The 21,718-nt window shown below is 42.5% G+C and overlaps 1 protein-coding gene and 1 long non-coding RNA gene across 5 annotated transcripts; both read right to left on the bottom strand.

Moving 5' to 3' along the window:
* Positions 1 to 355: 355 nt before the first annotated feature.
* Positions 356 to 804, bottom strand: LOC133895523 (uncharacterized). The gene is made up of 3 exons (XR_009905621.1): positions 738 to 804; positions 597 to 656; positions 356 to 485 (listed from the first exon to the last, which is right to left on the bottom strand). It is a non-coding gene; the product is annotated as an uncharacterized LOC133895523 (long non-coding RNA).
* A 2,703-nt stretch (positions 805 to 3,507) lies between these two features.
* On the bottom strand, positions 3,508 to 11,573 carry LOC133895283 (peptidyl-prolyl cis-trans isomerase CYP28, chloroplastic). Of its 4 annotated transcripts, none has more exons than XM_062335488.1 (4): positions 11,385 to 11,573; positions 8,499 to 8,697; positions 6,761 to 7,619; positions 3,508 to 3,907 (listed from the first exon to the last, which is right to left on the bottom strand). In XM_062335488.1, the coding sequence occupies exons 3-4, from the start codon at positions 7,530 to 7,532 to the stop codon at positions 3,696 to 3,698; spliced, it is 984 nt and encodes a 327-aa protein (XP_062191472.1). In that variant the 5' UTR covers positions 7,533 to 7,619; positions 8,499 to 8,697; positions 11,385 to 11,573; the 3' UTR covers positions 3,508 to 3,695. The 4 variants fall into 4 exon arrangements, with proteins under 4 accessions (XP_062191472.1, XP_062191470.1, XP_062191469.1 ...); XM_062335486.1 differs by having other exon boundaries at positions 8,568 to 8,697; XM_062335485.1 differs by lacking the exon at positions 8,499 to 8,697.
* Between the last annotated feature and the right edge of the window lie 10,145 nt (positions 11,574 to 21,718).

The following is a 21,718-nucleotide window of genomic DNA, read 5'->3' as shown; positions in this document are numbered from 1 at the left end:
AAGGGGCAGAGTTAATGCTGTCGAAAGGTGAAGCATGGGTTGTATAATGAATGAACAAAGTCGGATTACCTTGACTTGAGCTTCTATTACTACCCAAGGGTCAACAACCGGCGGAGTCATAAGGACTTCAGGCTATTTGAGCTTCGAGTCTAGCTCAAGTGCATCCACGGAAGGTTGCTCTGGTCGAGAAGGTGGAGGCAACGCAATGGGGGAAGCTGGAACCATTTGACTGGCTGAATCGCTTGCCACCCGTTCCTCTGACTTTTTCAGGCATGACAACATGGAATCAACTAGGTAAGGAATGAGAAAGAAGGTCGTGAGTCAAAACGAATACTCAAGTCAAACCTTTTGGCGACCGGAATGCTCGAAAGGATGTCCGACTTCTTCCCCTTGGTCAATATCTTTTTTTTCATTGTACTGGTAGCTGGGACCGACCGTGTTGAAGAGATGACCTAGGGATCAGATGAAGCCAGGGCAGCCATTGCCTGCATGAAACCCGCCCACAATGATTCATCATCATTCTAGACTTATCGAGCGAATGCTCATAAGAATGACCAACATAAGTGGGACAACTTGATACGAGTTATCTCTCTTACCGAGTCGTCAGGCACGACGGTCACTCGAGGAGGAGATCGAGGAGAACTTCCGGTCGTATCCTATAGAAAGGCCACCCACATAGACCGAGCGTTAGTTGGTATGTGCTCAATAACCGGAGTAGCAGCTAGATGAGTGATCACCTGAGGATTCAATTTCAATACCAGTTGTCTTCTTCTCTAAGTGCACTTGAGGGGCGGCAGGTCAGATGGCGAGGACGATCTCTTGGATTGATGAGACCCCTCGACCTCTCGATCAGTCGGTGCTTTCCTCTTGGCCTTTGCTTCCTTTGCAATAGCACTGGTTGCAGGGTGAGGACCATGTTTTGCCGCTGGTGCCAGAGGAAGAGGTGTCCTCGAGAACAAGAGCCCTGGTCGTGGGGATGTTGTCCTCTTGGTGAAAGACTGGAACCTGGAATCAAAAAGATGAATCAGGTCGAACAAGTAACACCCAATGCTACTTTCTTAATCAAGAAATTCTCACCGATGGTCGAAGATTCATAAGGGAGTAGGGCTGGATGGAGCATGACTGCGCCTCTTCAGCAAATAGTTTGCTCAATCGAGAAACAGTGTCCTGCAAGGACAATGCAAAAAAATGAGAGGAAAGAGCCACTCGAAAGAGCTCAACTACGGCAATAGAAACAACAAAATGCTAGTTAAATCTTACATCCGACGGTGTCCCGGGAGCTATAATCATCTCCAACATAGTCACAAGCAAATTGGTCTCGCGCTTTCAAGAGACTCGACCTTTGACTGATGAAGTCTTTGGCTACATACCACCTGGTTAAACCACTCTACCTAAGTTTACTGATCCTCTTGACGTAATGTGTAGTGTAGTCGAACTCATGGTGCTTCTTCGTTCAGGACAGATTCGGGTGGGGATGAAGGCCCTTATAGGCTAAAGGAGAATTGACTGGATCAGGGTTAGAAACGTAATACCAATGTTTGTTCTAATCTTTTTGCCAGGAGGTGGTTAATGTAATTGGGATATAGAAATTCTGCATCCCATTCCGTAGCTAGAAACCACAGCCTCCGATACATTTGTTCTCAGTATTTCTCTTCAAATGGTAAAAGTATTGGAACAAATTCAAGCTCAGCACAATACCAAGGAAGCCTTCGCACAGATGGACAAAAACGCTGAGCATGGTAATAGAATTGGGGTTCAAGTGGTGAAGCTCGATTTGGTAGCACTTGAGTATGGTGAGAAGGAACTTGGAAGGGGGAACATTGAAAATGCATCCGAATAATGATTCAAACACCACAATCTCATGATCAAATTGGTAGGAGGGTAATTCCTCACCCAATGCCGGCATCCAGTTGGCTAGTTCGCGAGGACGAATGATCCTTTTGTCTTCAAGTTCCTGGAGCTTTGACTCTTGCATCTTCGAAATTGACCAAACATCTATCAGGAGCTTCATCTCATCCAATTGCTTGCGAGTAGCATCGACGGCCATCACATCGGGGTTCTTCTCAGGTGAAGAAGAAGCGGCAACATTCACAGAGGGGCTGGAAGCCATGGAGCTAAGTTTCTATGCGGTGGCGCGCGCTTGGGTGGAGAAAGATGAAAAGTAGAGGGAGAAAATTGACGGTGAGAGGATGAAAAAATGGCTACAATCTAGGTTTGTATGGATAAATAACCAAGGACTTACCATCTCTTTGGTAACCATTCCCTTCACTATGGCGCCTCGTTCGGCGTGAAAGGTGGGGTGATGGTATCGTGCGAATCCTTGCATGCTCATCCGTGCGCATTAAATGCACCTATACTCAACGGTTCAAATTCGGAGTTTTCTCTTTTAACTCTACTCAAAGTCAGGTGTCGATAAGTCGAGTTTCAAGCCTTTTTTGAGTAACAACAATGTGCTTGACCCAACTGTGTTTACACTCGATATTTGGAATATGGTCTTTCTTGCTCGATTCTTTCGACCACAAGCTCGATCCACTTTACTCAACCGAGCTTAGACTTGGTGGGCACTTGTGGAAGCCCTCCCTACTGAGTAGAATTAGGAGGCTACTGTCGAATATCTAACTATAGGGTAGATATGCATAACAAGTACACCATAATAACCCTGGATATTGCGGACCCGATATACTTAGAGATTACAAAGACATATATTAGGAAGATCTTGATCGGGTTAACCAACTCGAGTACGACTAGTATCCAGGTCGGATTCATCTCATTTGCCTTGGACGACAAGGCAAATGACTCCCTATCAATTACGGCTGGATTCGAGATGGTATATCGACCCCTATACAAGACAGGGATCCAAACCCCAAGCGGAGGAGAGAAACAACCACACACACGCAATTCAAGACAAGCAACACCTACCTAGAAATTGGATATATTCAGCGACTTCAACTTTAAATTAGTTAGATCCAATCCTCTTTATTGTAATAGGTCTAGTTATATTGCTCATACTCAAGACGTAAGATATTACTTCAATCCGGAGCCCAAACTGGTATACATCATGTGTCTTGTTTCCTGCTTAATTCTGATCTTGAAGGTACCTCATTTAATTACAGATATATCGTCGAGCACTAATTCTCGACACTACTTAGAAATGTTTTTAGGATTTAGTTTAAATTTATACTAAATCCTAGGGATTTGGATCCCAAACACACTTTCTATACAGGCCTTACGTAATTTAAAGTATTCAAGTTGAAGCATTTTTCGTGCGGAGGCAGAGCCCGACAAGGATTTTATTTGCTAGCCTGATGGGAGTCTATATAAACAAATCAGCCTAGCAATCAAGTCTATGATGGGCCATGTCGAAACTAATTTGATTTCTGTACCGACAGAACATGCCACGGACACAACAGCAGTTACTGGAAAGCGAAAAGAAGCTTCTCCATCCATGAATGTTGCAACTAGAAACAGTATCAGCAACAACCAAATTTCTTCCAGATGGAAACTTGGTACAGTTTAACATCATACTCATTAGCATCACAGTTCCAGAACGAAGAATCGAGAAATATATTAATACAATCATTTTCTCAGCAAGAGAAGACAGGTATCAGTTAGAAATAGAAGGAATATATACAGGGAGGATATATATAGGAAGAGGATCCGAGTAAAGAAACACAAAATTGCGGATGTGCAGTATGTCATGGCAAGCTTGGGGGGGAAAGAGATTGTTTGGTCACTTTCAGCTCCCCGCAGTCGCTGATATATACTGTTTTAAGTGGGCGATTCCACAGAGCCCGAGCAGTTTGAGCTCTTTCATCGCCAATCAACTGCGCAACGTCGTTGAAGAAGCGGATCCTTTCAGCTGGTTTGTAGGTAGGTATGGTTGCGATGCTGGTGATAACATCCATTCCTGGATAACAAATGGCGCAAACATCATAACACAATATACGCCATTGTTTCCAAATAGCCTACTGGACCACAATATCTAGTCATATCGGGAAGAAACATGCATTATAGAAAAGAAAGTGAACCCAGGACATTTCAAAAGGTAAACTTCCAAATTTTATCAATGTTATAATTATATTCTTGGGTTTTTTGTTGCATGGATTCTTCAATCAAATGTTTGACTCTGAACCGGATGAATCACTGATCTATTTCGTAGAATATATTTCGACTAAACAAAGTTGGACAACAACAAAAAGGAAGAACAAATAATGCTCAAGGATAACTAGTGACACAATAGCAAAACAGTTTCCATTCAGATAAGTACAAATTCAATTATTCCAAAATTTCAACTTTCAAGTGGACTCCATCAAAACTCTAGTAACTAAAAAGTTCACTTTAGTACTTGAAAGTTCTTTTATGCCCTCAATTTGTAGTGTGCGGCTCATTATGGCCCATGAAGATGGCCCAAGGAGCAGCCGCCGCACCTTCCTAGGGCCGTTTGATTAAGAATTGTACCGGCTTTATTAGTAAATAATTATCTTTAAAAGATAGAACACTATCTTCAGACTTGGATTACCATCTTTAGTAGTTGAAAGGCTTAGATTTGAATTGTTAGAGCGTCTACAGCAGTTTCTCTAAAACTCATCCCATATATCTTCATATATGGGTCTTCCCTAAAAGATTCCTCCCCTATATCTTTTACTCTCCAGTAGATCCCCTAAATCTCAGCTCTCCTATTTCTCACTCTCCACGTCAGCGAGCTATAGCCCTCCGCATCCGGCTCCGCCGTTCGCCCAACCGGAGGGTCCTCTCCGGTCGCGCCGGCCAGAGGATCCTAGGGCCGTAGCTCTGGCCACCTGCTCCTGGGGCGGCACCGACAGCTTGCTCCTAGGATGCGCCGCACGCGGGATGGGGCGTGCGGGAGAGGGGCTCGTAGCAGGGGCCGGACGGATAGGGGCTGGCTTCGGTCCTCTACATTTGGCTGATGGTGAGCTGAGTTTAGGGGACTCTTAAAGATAGGGGATGAGATAGGGCATCTGCTGGAGGAGCGTTTTTGTCTCAAATCCTCTAAATTTAGCTATAGGTCTTCAAATAGGGGCATTGCTAGAGATGCTCACCTGGCTAAACATATGCATGGCATTGTGATCCGATCTCATTAAGCAAAGATGAACAAAGCTAAGTCTCCTAGTCCCTAAGTATTAATGTGATCTTCCTTGACAGGATAATCTAGATCCGTTCCGGCCGAAAATTTGGTACCCTCCTCCACATGGCAGCATTCATCTTCAAGTCGTCACCATTCGACCTCCGTCTGAGGATGTTAACCTCATTAAGTACTAGCATACGAGGGAGTCATGTTTGCATGTGTTTTGAGATTGTGCATAGGTGCAGGTCCATGTGCATGCAAGTTTGAGACAATTCGTAGTTAACCAAAGGAGATAAATGGGTAAATATAGATAATTTACCCTGTATAAGAAATTGCTGGCAAAGAGATAAAAAAACAGAATGAATAATTACTAGTTGTAATGGCTAGGAATAACAGTTTTGTTTCACACCAAAAGTTGGGTCCTTTACAATCAGCATCTGTGTGCTCATGTGAGTGCATGGGCGTGAGCATAGGTGTGAGCGCATGCAGACTTAATGTGCGTGCATGTGTTAGGGCATGCAGGCATAGGAGGCGGGAATGTGAGTTTTGGCCGCATAGAGTGGCGATTTTATCACAAAAAACTTACATCTAAACTGCTTTGTAGTTACCCGTAGTCATGATTGTTCAAAGAAAATTTATTCAGTTGACATGGAAAACAGAACTGTTAAAGCAAATATAACAGTAGTAAATTGCCAAAAATCAGATCTCTCTTAGAATTATGTAGTCAACGATCGATCGTACATCTCATTTAAGCTTTGCATATTTGCTTCAGTCCTGATATCTCACCCTAATCACCAGCTTGCTATTGAGTGACAAGGATAAGCAAAGAGAGGCACAGAGCAAGGATGGGGAGGATACCCTCTCCAGTGTTATGCTTATTTGATGATATGACATACTGTAGGGACGAACAATGGTAGGAATTGATGAAATGGTGTACTGTGTGAAGAGCTATGGCATATGCGGATAGTATGGAAACAATTAGCACTAGCATTGTCAGTTGAAAGATCATGTTCAACAGCCGTACTTCTGAAAGAATAAAAGTTGGTGATACGGCATACTGAATTTCTCCTCCCCAAAATTAAACTAAAAAAGCAATGACATACAAAGTGGGAGCAAGTAATTAGAACTATGCAATTAATAATAGGGAAAAGTGAGAACACAAGGATTTACATGAGGAAAACATCAATACGCAGATAATGGTAATAATATAAGAATTCCGTTTCACACGTGCATGAAATATTGAAATTTGCATGGAACAAGGGCACCTGTTTGACTATACTCATTTAAAGCTGCAAATTAAATTTGCATCTTTTATACTCTGATGTAGTCATATAGTCATATAGCTTACTTCAACACAATATGTCATAGCTTAGCAAGCCTCTTGATATTAAAGGAAAAACGAAGGACATCAAATCTAATTTCAGTTGCTGTTTTTTTATGTTATCCTTTGTTTGGAACACACAAGAAAAAAGAATCTGGACATGAGACTAAATTTTGCTATCTTACCAACCCTTGCAATGATCTATATTAGTCATTCTGTGGATTTCCTCAACACTGCAATGTGTATTTAAAATACTCAAGGGAAGAGTGCTAAAGTTGCTGAAACTCTGACAATCCAAATAAATTTGTGATGCCTATCTAGTAATCATGATTCTAGAAAAGAAAGTAACTCACCTTCCAGTACAGTTCCAAAGACAATGTTCTGGCCATCAAGCTCTGGGCAGGGTCCTGGCCCTGTAGTAACCAAGAATTCAACATTGTGATAATTGGGGTTGAGCTTGATGTCATCATCGTCATCATTCTGTCCAAGGCACAAGGAGAGGGTTCCAGGCCTTGCATGCCTCAGTTCAAATGCTTTAGGGTCAACAGTCTCGGAGTTCCTAACAAGGCCTGAGGGAGGCTGGACCTCACCCTTATCACGCCGTGAACCTTGGCGGCCAGCAGCAAAGAACTGTCCCTGGAGGAGCTTGTGGATAAGTGTGCCCCGGTATGCAGCTGAAGTGCAAGTAGCTTTGAAATTGGCAGTAGTAACAGGGAGAAGACGACCATAGAGACCAAAGACTACACGACCAAGAGGCTCAGAATCAGGGCATGAAGAAAGCTCAGCTCCTAAAGGGCGGTCAGAGCGAAAGTAGCTCGGACAGACACTGAAGTCCATAAAGATGCGATCTGTGATTGTGGTGTCAATTGTTGAGGTGGATGGGGTGTTTGCGTCGTCTATGGCAAAGGAGGAGGAAGTGTGGAGGAGAAGAAAGGAGGAAGGTAGGAAGAAGAGAGACCTTCTAGAAATTTTGTGTGGCTTGATGTATTTATGGGTATTGTCATGGTTTGTTTTTGAGGGAGGAAAACATGCATGGTGGCTGTTGGGGTGGTGGTGGAGGCTGCTAAGAGAGACATGGTAAACCGTGGAGGATGCAGCTCTGACGCTTGATGAAGGCAATGCCATACTGCTCAAAGGTGAATGCTTTAGTTTTGGTCCTTCCAACGAAACTGTGGTAGACAATCTAATTGCACTGGTGCTAATATTTGTTTCCTACAAAAATAACAGAGTGAGTGAGATGTTAAATTTACTGAACTAGAAGTCTTAAACATACTATAAATATGTAAAGGACACATCTAAAAACTGCGCGTGCATGCTTTAGACTTATAGCATGCACACCTATTTTTTATTAAAAAAAGTCTGAACATGAGCATTTTATTCTATTTTTAGACATTTTACATCTAGACTTGCAATACTTATCTGTGACCCTCTTCAATACGTGGCAAAAACAGAGGAAGCATTTAATAAATAATCTATTTGTTCATCTGCCTCTTAAATGCAGTTATGTAAGCAATTTTGTGAAAAATCATAAGCAAATTCGAATGGATCCGTGAGCAATTTAAGAAACAGGTTAAGGCAATTCAGACCAGATGTTCAACAAATTTTGTAAACAAATTAGGACCAATTCAAAGGCAATATCAAATTTAGCTGCTATATTCAATAAAAAAATGAGAACAATTTGTGAACAATTTTGTTGCAAGAAAATTTCAAAAAAGCAAATTGGTTGAAACTCGTAAGCAATTTTGTATACTTTCAAGAGCAAAATAGGTGTGCATGCCATAAGACTAAAGTATGCATGTGCAGTTTTTAGATTTTACCATATGTTAATTCTTGAGCTAAGCATTCCTAATTTAAGACCTACAGGTTTTTTATCTAATTATGGGCATTAAAATTCTGCAACTTAAACTTCTTCAAATGGAATATGGAGCCTGTCCATTAGCAAATAAGGTGAAGAGGCGTAGGATGGTCAGTTGATCGCATTGACAATCCCATAGTGCATGCGACTATGGTATTCTTTTTAAGACATTTCATTTGAGCAAGCACAAATTCCCTACCACGCCTTTGCACCTAAGACATTGAATTTAAGCATACCTTTTCAGCCCAAAGTGTACCATCAAAGCCATCTTGTATTTATGCCATCATGCTAAAGGTTGCTCTTACCTAAATTTTTTGTCTATCAATACGCTCCATACATTAAAGTGGCCAAAGACATTCATAGTTTGTCATGCTTTCTTGCAATTCAATCTTGGCAATCAAGGATTCTTCATTCTTGCATGTGAAGTTCTACTACCTGTACTCTAAAAGGTGGTCAACATCAAAAAAAGACATGCAATAACCTTGCACAACAACAACAATAACAGGGTTTCACATCCATAAGTGGCTGGGTTTTTACGTTGTCTTGCCAAGTCTATCACAGGTTCACAACCCTCCCTTTACCTGAGATTGGGACTAACTATATTAAAACAACATAAGGCAAGTTACATACAGTAACATCACAAAAAAAAAACAACAGACATGCAGTGTATGTCAGTGAAGAGAGTAGGAAATGGGGAGCTCAGATTTCAAACTTAAGCAGGTCTTGGCATTCCGAAATTTCCCTTGGAAGTCATGTTGTATTAATGTCATCATGCCAAATGTTGTGCTCATCTAAATTACTTATCGATAATTGTACTCCGCACATTAAAGTGGGCAAAGGCATTCACAGTTTGTCATGGTTCCTTGCAGGTCACTCTTGTCAATCAAGAGTCGGTTCTTGAAGGTGAAAGTCCAGTACCTGTATTCTAAGAGCCTGGCCAACATTCAAATCAGATGTGTGGTATTCGAGGGTAAATAGATCAGGACTTCATCGATATTCTTCTTTCTCATGGTACAGTAGGTTGGTATGTCATCAAGTTAACCAAGCATTTTGCATAGTAGATTCTTTTTTCTTAGTTTAGCAATAAGATTCATCAATAGGCACTTAGGCAGCATTTCAATCCATAGTCACTAGCAATTTGGGTCGATCGGGTTGAGGAACAAGGTTGCGGGACGCGGGTCGACATCTAACAAAAATGTGGTACGAAGGAGATATACCTCCTCGGAACGACAAATTAATGATGCGGAATGCGGCCCCGATTCATCCGACTGATGAGTTGTAATATGCCAAGTACAACTAGAGATAGAATATCAATCATAAGTTAAATAGAAAGGGAAAAAAGACGAGAAGGGGAGATGAGATGGGCTGCCATCTTCTGGCCCATCTAACCCACCAAAGTTATATGTTGCCCTAATCCTCCTCTATCCTCGCACACTGCCGCTCTCTGTTTCCTCCTCGCTTTCTCTCTCTTCTCCCATGCAACGAAGCACCGCCGGCCAGCATCTACCATCAGCAACCAACAAAATCGGCTCCCATGTCCTCCTCTCCCCTCCAATACTATCAATTTCACTGGAGACCACATCCTCCACTCGCACCCTCGTTCCTCATGTGTCGGCGGCGGCAGCGGCGATGATGTCTGGGAAAACGACTACCGCTTCCGCGTGCTTCGCAGGCTCCGTGACGCCGGCCCCATCGGCTCCTCCGTCTTCCTCCTAAAGGAGGTCATCATTGCCACTTCGTCCCGGCAGCGAACCGGACCTGCGATCCGGGTCGTTCGATCCGGGGTTGTGGATTGCGGCTCCGACCCCGTTTTTGGTGACTATACTTCAATCCTAGTCCTGCATCCTAAATTCACCGTCGTGCAGGTAGGCAGGCCACCAGGGTTCTATTGATCATGATAATTTGTTCCCTGAAATTAGGCTTTAAATAATTTCCATTCGCTTTTCAAACAGGGACACTATTTTTTCAGTTACTTGTACGTGGCAACTTAACATCGTAAAAGAGGCTGACAACTCCAACAAAAAAAAAAATCCAACCTTAAGGCAACTTTTCCGAGTCAATAGCTGATGTCTATAAACTAAATTTTGTATTGCTCATAATAAGATCTGGGAAGGAGCAATGCAGTTTCAGAAATGCCTCAACTGAAGTTGCCCACAACACAATTTCGCCGTGTGAAATAAACATGTACTGTAAAGAACAGTACAGAACGTGTATGAAATGGAACAACATTAACTGAATAACAGTATAATTAATTTTATACGTACTTTCGGCAATTCAACCAGAAATCAGAATGATAATAAAATAGCACATTTTTTTGCACTAGTACAAGAACCATTTTTCTGTACCAGGAAAAAACAATTCTGGTAAGTTTCCAAGTCTATTTGCAATAAAGATTAATAGTTAAAGGTTCTTAGAGGGCATGTGCACATACGCATAAAGTTGGGTTATAAGCACAAATTGCATCTTATCACAGTCTAACATGCAAACACTGCTAAACTGAGCCAACTCAGCTTCTTTCTGAAACTATGCAGTAAAAAGGCTCAAGTTCAGGACCAACAGCGATATTCTCTGCACGGTCTACTCCAAGAAGATTCACGCAACTAAATGTCTTCAGTACTGAAGCGCCAATGTATCAATATAATTTTTCAAAAGAGCACATTGTGCATTTTGTTGCGAATCATGATTAAAGAATTAGTTGATTATTCCAACAATCTACGAAACTTTTGCATTTTATCTGATAGCCATGACACTACCGAAGTCTATCGCATACACCACAAATTTAAGCCGCTGTACCTCTACAAAGCACTCCTTAGGAAAGGAAGGAAGCAACACCTTTTCTTTACAGCGCCCAAAAAAACGCGGTAGGAACAATGTCGAACCCACTTGGGTCGGTTTCAGTTGAACCCCCAATTTTATTTTATTTTAGAAAATAAACTGCACCCGCACCTTTATTAGGTGCCAAGAAGTGCTAAGCTGAAGAGGAACCTAGCCATGGATGGATCGATTGAATTAGTATTTCACCACGCAGCACTCCAATCCAATCCAGAACTAACTTAATTTGGGTTGGAGTGAGCACAAAACAAACTATTAGAGCAAAGGGAATCCAAGCAAGGATTACTTACCAATACAGCTCAGGAATGAATGGGTCCTCGCCCGGGAGGATCTCCACGCCCGCTAGACCGTGGGAGGAGCGGCGGGTGGAGGATAAGGCAGAGGGCGGGAGCGGAGGCGTTATGCAGGAGGAGCTAAGCCTCGTGACACCTGGAGTGGAGCGAGTGGGACTCTACAGTAGGAGATGGTGGGCGATCGGGTACAAGAAGAGGTATTGCCGGTTTTGAGTGGAGGAGAAATGCCGGAGGTGATGAGGATCCTATGCGGATACAGGGTATGGCCTAAATCGTGTCCAGAGTCGGCTAAGACCAGTCAAACTTTATATAGATACAAAATATACGACTGGTAGCCAACTAATTATGTGTGTAAATTCAACATGAATGCCGAATGCATCTCAATTTGTTTCAGTCTGTTTTTAGATTTCTGTTAGAAGTTTAGAAATTAGAAATCTAAATAAACGGTTTTGCTGAAAAGTGGTTTCTGAAAAAGTTAGAAGTCTACTTCTGAGAAAATAAACTAGAAGCTGGGAAACTAGCTGAGAGTAGATTTTCTAATAAATAGTGTGCTAAGAAGTCAAAAAAATATTGTAAAACCTAACAGCTAAAATCCAAAAGTAGTTGTTTAGCAACGCCAAATGCACAACTTTTAAAAAAAACTAAAAGTAGAATTTCAAATAAACAGATCCTAAGTACACCTACTAGATCAGTATACAGTGACCAGGCCACACCATAAGGGGTTAAAAAGATCGGTAACTAGTAGGGAATACTAGGCAGATAGGCGTGCTAGGTCACGCCCGTACAGGTGGTTGCATCATCTTTTTTTTAACATTTACATATCACAATACAGAAGTACAATATAAGGAAGATTATATGGAACAACAATATAATGCTACATTGATAGCGTCAAGTGCTAATGTACATTGTAGTTGGTACAATCGTATCATTGCCTGTTCTGGAAAGAATAGGCAATGATAACGGGTTATTTTATACAAAAATTGACAGATCACTACCGGTTTTTTAATACCAGCTGGTGTGACCAGACCCAAGTTTTATTTCCAATACAATTTTGCTCTTGATCCTCGCATCTGTTTCTCTCCCCCTGTATGTTCTCCACATGCTATCTCTCTCTCCCTTATATCTCTTGTGCTTCTTTCTCGCTAGCGGTGTGCAACAGAGCCAAGTGGCAAGCGCCAGCCCTCTCCTCCCGTGGTGGGTCCGCATCGGCCCTCTCCTCCCTGGTGGAGCTCCCGTGCCGAGTCCGCGCCGATTCTCTTCTCATTATCGGTCCACATCGGCCCTCTCCTATTGCGGTAGATCTCCTCCCGCGTCGGTTTTGTGACAACATTCTCCTGCACAGTGCCCTCACCTCTCACATGCCGGCCCTCTCCTCCCATGGTGCCCTCTCCTCTCGCGTGTCACCCTATCCTCCCACGGCAGGTTTGTGCGTGACGGCACAGCCTAGCGGTGACACTGGTGAGGGAGGCGAGGAAGTGCTTGGGGCGTAGTGTTTTGGCTGAGAGCATGCGACCGAGGAGCGGTAGCACGACCTTGGAGGTCCGAGCGGGCTCCTCCGAGTGGCGCAGATGGGCTTCTCCAAGCGAGCCGGTGAGTTCAGGCAGGTCCAAAGTGCGAGCGAGGTCGCTTACGGTGGCCTATGATTTGTGTTTGGGTTGATTGGCCTTGTGTTCGAGAAGCATATGTGTTCGAGGAGCATCTGTATGAGAGATGAGGCGATTTGTTGCTTGGTTGTAAGTTGAGTCAATTCGATTGAGAGTTGTATTCGTGTGGATGGGATGAATCGGTATGTGCTTGTGTTCGAGTCAGTTTGAAGTGGTAAAAGGAGGTAGTGAGTTGTCTTGGGCCCATGACTGGAGTTCACTGAGAGAGGCGCTGGAACTTTCTATGCTTCACGCGAGGTGGGAATTGGCACCGGGGCCAGGGCTGGGGCCCACATGTTGGAGACTGTGCTATAGGAGCTACAGTGGCGTGATGCCCCGGGAGCACGCCAATTCTTGGCCGCATAGTATATAGTATATATTTGACAACTACCTTTCTACTCTAAAAAAAATCCTAACCACCCAGTTCTAGCATATGTGGGACTCTCTCTCAACACAAGTCACTGACAACAACCACCTAAAGGGCGAAGAGATATTCTTTACTATCTTGTTGTCCCTCCGACCGGTGGTAACCATCCTTCTAGAGCATAAATAAGTCGGTCCATGGTGTGGTGGGTGGGGATCCGAATTCACAGACAATTGTCAATGCCAGACTTGTTGTTCATACACTCATAAGTAGTAGATATTCATGGCCAAAGGAGCCTTAGAATGATTCTCTTGGCACACCCACTGTAAGACATTCCGATCATAGTGAAGAACAAGACGTATGGTTGTTACTTTAATCCATCAGTGGCCTGAACCTGTATAAAAAAACTTTTATGTCTTTTTTGTGTGATTAATTTCTTGAGACTTGTGTGCCTCCCCTTACAAGTAAAAATCATCGTGTTGGACTAAATCTATCAAGAGTGGTGATGTCCATGGGGAGCTCCAACTTCTTCGTAAGGAGCATCTCAAGGCATCTGACATGCCTACTTCGACCAAAGACGACATCAAATTCTCGGTTGTGGAGTATATGCTGTAGGAAGAAGACCTTGCCCTCCACCTAGAGCCTTACTTTTGGTGGACCTAGAGGAGATTACCGGCTGCTCATTGACAAGCAAAATTGTAGCAATGCCAGGAGGAATAGAACCACACCGATCACTGTCTTCATGACCTCAACATCAATTCTGGGGAACGTAGTGGTGGCTCTACTCATGTTCGGACCAGTTGGTTAGAAAGAATTGATTGTCCCTTTGAAGGCTAGACCATCTGAGAGGAAGGGAGAGGTTCAAGTCGCCAACACCAAAATGACCACCTCCTGTGGGTTAGGCCGCCCTCGAAGGTGGAAGATATTCCCATCGAAGACGCCGACCATCTTCGACTCTAGAGGTTTATCGGCAAGATCAGAGAACTCAACCAGCACTAGAGCGTCCGCAACATACAAGTGACACTATTGTACGATTTCACGAATGGCAACAACTTCTTCATCGGATACTCCCTCACGTTGCTCAACCATTGTTTTGTCAAGTTTGACCCTTATGTCCTTTCTATGAAGGATCTGTGTACCAAGAGCGTGATCACCAAGTGCGGTAGTTTTAGAGAATTTTACTGTTCCAGCCCTTCACCACCCAGCTGCATGCTCTCAACGCTAGTGTCTCCACCTCCACTTTGTGGCATCATAAACTCAACCATCTTGGCTAGGAAGCTTTCCATAATCTAGTTAGCTCTAGTGCTATCTCTTGTAATAGCCCTATGGTCGCCATGTGCGCTTGCCTTTTAGCACATCTAGCTTTGGAGCTTCTCATAATTTCAATTTAATACATTGTGATCTTTGGACATCTCATGTTGCTAATGCATCTGGTTGTAAGTATTATCTTGTTATTCTCGATAAATGCTCGTATTTTCTTTAGACTTTTCCACTTCATCTCAAATTCAACACTTTTCCGGCTATCTCTAACTTTTATTCTTATGTCTATACACAGTTTGGTTCTTTTGTCAAGAGTATTAAGCGTAACAATGGTCATGAGTTCGATAACTCCACCGCCCGTACTTTTTTTTCTCACGCACAATGTTGCAATCCGCATGTCATATCCACATACCTCCTAGTAGAATGGCAAAACTGAACTCGTCACTTGCACCACCACCACCACCAACATCATGCGATCTCTCATGTTTCAAGCTAGCCTACACCCCCCTCATATTGGGTGGAAGCTCTCCATGATGCTATCTATCTCCTAAACCGCCACCCAACCAACACAATCAATTTCTTCACTCCTTTCTTTGCTCTCTATGGCGTCGTCAAGCTGTCCTACTCGCATCTTTGTGTCTTCAGATGCAAGTGTTGTCCTAACCTTTCCTCCACGATCCCCAATATGTTGTCACTGCACTCCACCTTGTGTGTTTCCTTTGGCTACTCTTCCAGATACAAAAGGTTACTAGTTCCTTTATTTGGCGTCCAATGGATTCATCATCTCCCATCATGTCACCTTTGGTGAATCCTCCTTTCCATTCGTCCAAGCATCCTATGCCCTCTCTCTAGTGCTTACAATGATTTCCTATCCAAGCTTGGGTCTTCTCCGTTGCCCATTGGGACTATCCTTGCAGGTCTAGATCATGATAGGCTATCTCTGAGCGCTGCTAGCTTTTCGAAGTGCCTTGTTGGGCCATTGGGCGCTGTTGGCTCCTCGTCGTGCACTGTCGACCCTCCAGGCATCACTAGCCCTCCAACATGGCACCCTCTAGCCGAGCACCCAAGAAACCCCTTGTGCACCTAGCCAGGCACCCTCACCCCGCACAATCAGCTGGGTACCCTGTCGAGTTTTGGCTTGTGTGGCCAGCTGCTACCCATCGGCTCCTTGCTACACCACGGCACCTCCTCAGGTGTTATGGTCCTCCCACGAGGGCTGCTTGATGCCTCCCCATGCACACTGGATAGTGCCAGCCATGCTACCCCTATCAGCTCATTAGCACAAGTTGTTGCCAGCGGTGTCGTTCCTATCCTCAAGCTGAACATTGTCCTTATTCCTCCTGTCACTAATGACCATCAGATGGTCACCAAGGGAAGTTTCGTTTTCGTATTCCTGTGGATCGTTTGAATTTTAATGAATCCATGGTCTCACCAATATCGAAGACCTATCATGGTGTTTTGTCTCATCATAATTGGCTTGCCACCATGACAAAGAAGTTTGATGCTCTCTAGGCCAACAAACACCTGAGATCTCATTACTCATCTTGCCGGTGTTAGTGTTGTGTGAGGCAATTGGGTTTTTGACACATGCTCCTTTTGAATGGCTCTCTCGATCGGTACAAGGTTGGTTGGTTTATTCGTGGCTTTACGTAGCAGCCTAGCATTAATTTTGATGATACCTTCCGTTCAGTGGTCAAGCTCACTACTATCCTCACATTGGCTTTCTGTTACGACTAGTCGATTCATCGGTTTATGTGAAGAATGCCTTTTTGAATAGCACTCACTCTAAGACAGTTTGTTGTGTGGAGCCCTCTGGATTTGTTTACCCCACTCGGCTTGATCATGTCTATAGGCTCAACATATCTCTTTACAGCCTAAAGCATGTGCCTTGTGTATGGTACAATCTCTTTGCCTCACATCTCCTATCTCTTAGGTTTGTGGAGGCCAAGTCAAACATATCACTCTTTGTGATTCACGGTGCATCAGCTTGATACAAAAAATACATTTAACCTATACATTTAGCCCGGCACTAAAATGTTAGGGTTGAGTAACATTGTCAAGTAATTTGTGGAAAAACTTCACTGCCACTTTGTTTCTACCCCTCCTTCGCAGTTCACCACCTGTACCTTAGAGATCAATGCAACTTTGCATCTCAAGCACAAGCGGCACACTTCGGTGAACAAGACAAGACTTATGCAATTTCTCCATGGAAAAATCAAGACTTATATATTGACCTATGATTCATCAACCACAAATTAGAGAAAAATTCTTATTTTCCATCGGAAGATAAGGTAATTCTCTATTTACCATCCCACGGATTGAACTTCCTTATTTGCTATTGCTTATAATTTTCATTTCTTCCTCATTAGTGTCGTCCATTATGACTCATAGAAAAGACACATTTTCCCTTAGGGAGGAGCCTGGTGGCAACCAAGATGTATATTCATGGTGATAACTTATATACAGAAACCATACTTAATGTACCACATATTCTAGTTGTAAAATATTTTGAATATTAAACTAAATCGTTTTACAAAAACAGCCACAACACTAATACATCCATTGCAGTCCAGTCACCTTATTATTTTCATATCTATTTTTCTACAATACGAAACATGACAAATAAGTACACTGAACTTTGGTATTCACCACAAAAATTAATTCTGGCGTTTGCTATGCCTAATGGTCTCGAAACAACGTGACTTCAAAAAAATCATTTTTTGTGATCTATTCAACGAATTTCCTTCTAGAGAAGCTGGCCTTCTGGTGCTTCATATGCCTCAAGTTCAGGATAGGCTGCGTATGTTTCTACCTTAGAGGGAAAAACTCAGGGATTCCCCTCTAAATAGAGCTTAATTACCACTTGAGTTTCAGGATTGTACTTTGTTTTTTCCTATTTGTTAATCTAGTAATGTAGATTTTGCTAAAATGAAAATCTAAAAAAGTAGATCCTAGAAACCCAAATTTGACAAGAGCATAGAAATTCCCGCATACAAACGATGTTCCATCCTTGGATTGGATTGTCATAAGATTCACTAAACATTGTGTATTTTACAGTGTCGAGCTATTTATAGCCCGTACTCAACCACTCCACGCCATAACTTACAGTATTACCCCCCTAACTGTCATATTCCTGGTATATTCGGAGATATTTTGATACCATTAAGTACATTTGCATATTTACAGTTATACCCTAGACTGCTACATGGGCTTTGACAGACGCCGCGCCTTCACTCGAGCCCCCATAAGGCCAGTCGTAGATGGGCATTCAGGGCACCTTCGACCAGCCTTGACGCTGCGTCCTGAGTCACCCTTTGGTCTCCGTCCGAAGGCCCGCTAGAGACTTCGCCTGCGCTGTTACTCGGTGTCGCGGGTTGACCTTCGGTCTTCATTCGAAGGCCCGCTAGAGGCTTCACCTGCGCTGATACTTGGCGCCACGGGTCGACCTTCGGTCTCTGTCCAAAGGCCCTCCAGAGGCTTCGCCTGCGCTTCCTGAAACACAATTGTATTATTCATCAGTGTACAGCCACCAGTGGACTTCGACTTACCATCCTAAGGGGCATGTGAGACAATTCCCCAACACTTACTGGATCATTTATTGATGAAACTGACAAAGCAAGACACCAGCAACTGAAGTTGTTTGACGAATTGAAACTCATATTCATGACAATTTCCCCCTCCTTGAAATTATCCTTGTCCCCAAGGATTGAAGCTAGGAAAGGTGCTCTTTATGAACTTGGCATCCTCCCAAGTGGCCTCTTCAGCTGCGAGATTTATCTAGTGAATCAGCCATTGCGCTATCGCTTCATTGTTCGTCGGTATGATTCTCTTGTCTAGCACTTTCAGGGGTTCAATCTTGATCTTCTTATCCAAAGTCACCAATGGTAAATCAGCCAGTGGGATTACATTTGGTCCCAGATGTCTCTTCAACTGACTAACATGGAAAACATGATGTATATTCACTCCTTCTGGTAAGAGCAGCTTATAAGGCAATTGTCCTATCTTCTGCAAAGTTTTGAAGAGTCCATAGTATTTAGACCTCAGCTTTATAGATCCTCTTAGACCAAAAGCATTGAGTCTATGTGGTTGCATTTTCAGATACACCATATTTCCTTCTTCAAATTGTCTCTCGGTCCTCTTTTTATCTGCAAAGTGCTTGATCCTCTCTTGAGCTTTAAACAGGTTTGCTTTTAGCTCTTTCAGCATCTTTTTCCTTTTCTTCTATTGTGACTCGGGCTTCTTCAGAGGCATTACACGGAATAGATAGTTCACCAATTTGAGGTGGAGAGTATCCATGAATATAGTGCTTGGAATGGGGTGGTCTTTAGAGAGGTATGATATGTAGAGTTATACCACTATTCTACCTTTGCTAACCACTTTAACCAACCTATAGGACCTTAGAACACCATACTTCTCAAGTAGTTTTCCAAACATTGATTTACTCTCTCAGTTTTCCCATATGTTTGGGATGGTATTTAGTACTAAACCTGAGTGTTACACCAATAACTTTGAATTTTTCTTGGAAAACCTTACTTGTAAAAATTCTTTCAGACACAATCACCAATGGGAAACCATGCAGCCTGAATATATGATCTATGAATGCTTGGACCACTTGTTGGACATTGTATGGGTGTGATAATGCTAAGAAATGTGCATACTTTGTGAATCTATCAACTACCACCATGATTACATCTTTTCCCTTGACCTTAGGCATTCCTTTTATAAAATCCATGCTGATGTGAGTCCATGCCATGTTAGGAATTTCTAATGGGTTGAGAAGTCTAGGGATATGTAAATTTTCTGGTCATCTAACAAGTAGGACACTCCTTTACCTTCTGATCTACTTCTACCTTCAAATGTGGCGAAACAAAAGACCCTCTTAATTATGTGGTAAGTAGCTCTTCTGCCAGAATGCCCACCTATGGTTGAAGAATGATAGGTACTAAGTATATTTTGCCTCATATTACTTCCTTGGCCCACATATATTCTCCCTTTATATCTCAGCAGCCTTGCCACCATTGAGTATATTCTCAGAGGGTCACGGTTACCACCCAGCCTTTCCATAATTTGCTGATAGTTGGAATCAACAATGTAACTTCCTTAATATCATGTACCCACTCTGGTTGAATATAAGTAATGGCCAAGCATTTTTTGCTTGGGTTCTTCCCTTGATATCCTAGATATGGCATCTACAACCAAATTTTCTTTCCCTCTCATATACTCCACTTTGTAGTCAAATTCCATCAGCTTGAGTATATGTTTCTATTGAATGCTTTCAGTCAACTTCTGAGTAGATAAATATTTCAAACTCTCTTGATATGTTATGATTATAACAGGGTTTCCCAAGAGGCAATGTCTCCATTTTTCAGTGCTTCTATTATGAATATTACCTCTTTCTAATATACTGACTGAGCTAGGGCCCTATTTCTCAAGATTTCTCTGAAATAAGCAATAGGTCTCCCAAATTGCATAAGTACTGTGCCCAATCTTGAACCACTTGCATCAGTCTCTAGTACAAAAGGCTGAGAAAAATTAGGCAAAACAAGTATTGGATAGGTAGTCATAATTTTCTTCAAGCTCTCAAATGTGTTTGTGTGGATATCCTACCACTTAAAGGTATCTTTCTTAAGAAGACCAAACAACAACCTACACATTTTCCCATAATCTTTCACAAATCTTCTATAGTATCTAGTTAGTCTTAAGAACCCCCTTAGCTGAGGCACATTGTAAGGTTTTGGCCAAGTTAAGACATCATTGATCTTCTTTGGATCAATAGAAACTCCTCTCTCATCAAAAATGTGGCCAAGATATTCAACTTGTGGTTGGGAAAAAACACATTTACTGAACTTAACATAGAGCCTTTTCCCTTCTCAATGTATCCAACACTGCTTTCAAGTGAGCAACGAGTTCCTCTAAATTCCTGCTATACACCAAAATATCATCAAATAATACTAAGACAAACTTGCCAATTTGTTCAAAGAACACTTGGTTCATGAGGGATTGAAAAGATGCCGATGCATTGGTAAGGCCAAAGGGCATTACTATGTACTCATGGTGCCCTAAGTGGGTCCTAGATGTAGTTTTTGGGATGTCATCCTCAATAATTCATTTGGATGTCATCCTCAATAATTCTGATATGATGGAACCCTGATCTCAAGTAAATTTTTGAAAATATAATAGCATGGGCATAGGAAACTTGTTCTTGATGGTAAGAGAGTTAAGGTTTCTGTAGTCCACACACATCCTCCATGATAGCTGGTGAAAAATAAGGACTAAGACTTGGCCTAATCTCTTCGGTCTTGACATTTGTTTGATAATTTCCTCCATAGCATGTCTTTTTTGATGGGGTACCTTGTAAGTCCTTAAGTTCGATAGTATAGCACCATTCTTCAAAAGAATAGCATGATCACAATCTCCTTTCGGTGGTAGCCCCCTAGGTTCCTCAAAAAGGTCAGGATATTGATCAAGTAACTCTAATACCTTCTTTGGTGGCTGTGGGACCTTTTCTTCTTTAGAATCCTAAACCAACTTAACATGAACGGCATAGCCCAATACCCCCTTCTGGTGCGTCTTACTCAATCTTTTGGCATTAATCATGCATTTGTTTCCAAGAATAGTATGATCAGAAAAAACTAGTAGCTCTCCATTCTTGGTAATTGTCAGTACTTTCTTTTGTAGGTCCAATCCAATGAGGCTGTACTCATAGATCCAATCCCCTCCTAAAATCATGTCATAGCTCTTGAGCTTGAGAAATCTGAATGTGCTTCAAAAACCTACATCACACACAAGTAAGGTAGGTCATGCACCATTGCATCAATCACTATGTCTTCTCCTCCCATGTCCACCTGATTCACATCCAGACCCGTGCCTCTTATTGGCACACTACTGCGGAAGTGAGTAGGTAGTACAGAAGATTGCAAGAAAATGTTAGGATTCACCTCATCATTGATAACTATAGCAGCAATCATTGAGTTTGCATGCAGAAGATCTAGATTTCCCCATAGTTGTGATGAATGTGTGTTGGCCAGTCCTCCAGATCCAAGCGATAACAAAATCTTCTTGAT

Source organism: Phragmites australis, chromosome 16, assembly GCF_958298935.1.
Source record: "Phragmites australis chromosome 16, lpPhrAust1.1, whole genome shotgun sequence".
NCBI classification, from domain to species: domain Eukaryota; kingdom Viridiplantae; phylum Streptophyta; class Magnoliopsida; order Poales; family Poaceae; genus Phragmites; species Phragmites australis.
Note: the sequence above shows the minus strand (reverse complement) of the source record. Positions and strands in the feature narration are given on the sequence as shown.

Bases quoted from the DNA above. Each gene is read 5' to 3' on its own strand.
- LOC133895283 (XM_062335488.1), bottom strand. From the start codon at position 7,532: ATGGCATTGCCTTCATCAAGCGTCAGAGCTGCATCCTCCACGGTTTAC. The intron at 3,908-6,760 runs GTGAGTTACTTT...TTTGTTATCCAG, and splicing joins CTTTGGAACTGTACTGGAAG to GAATGGATGTTATCACCAGC.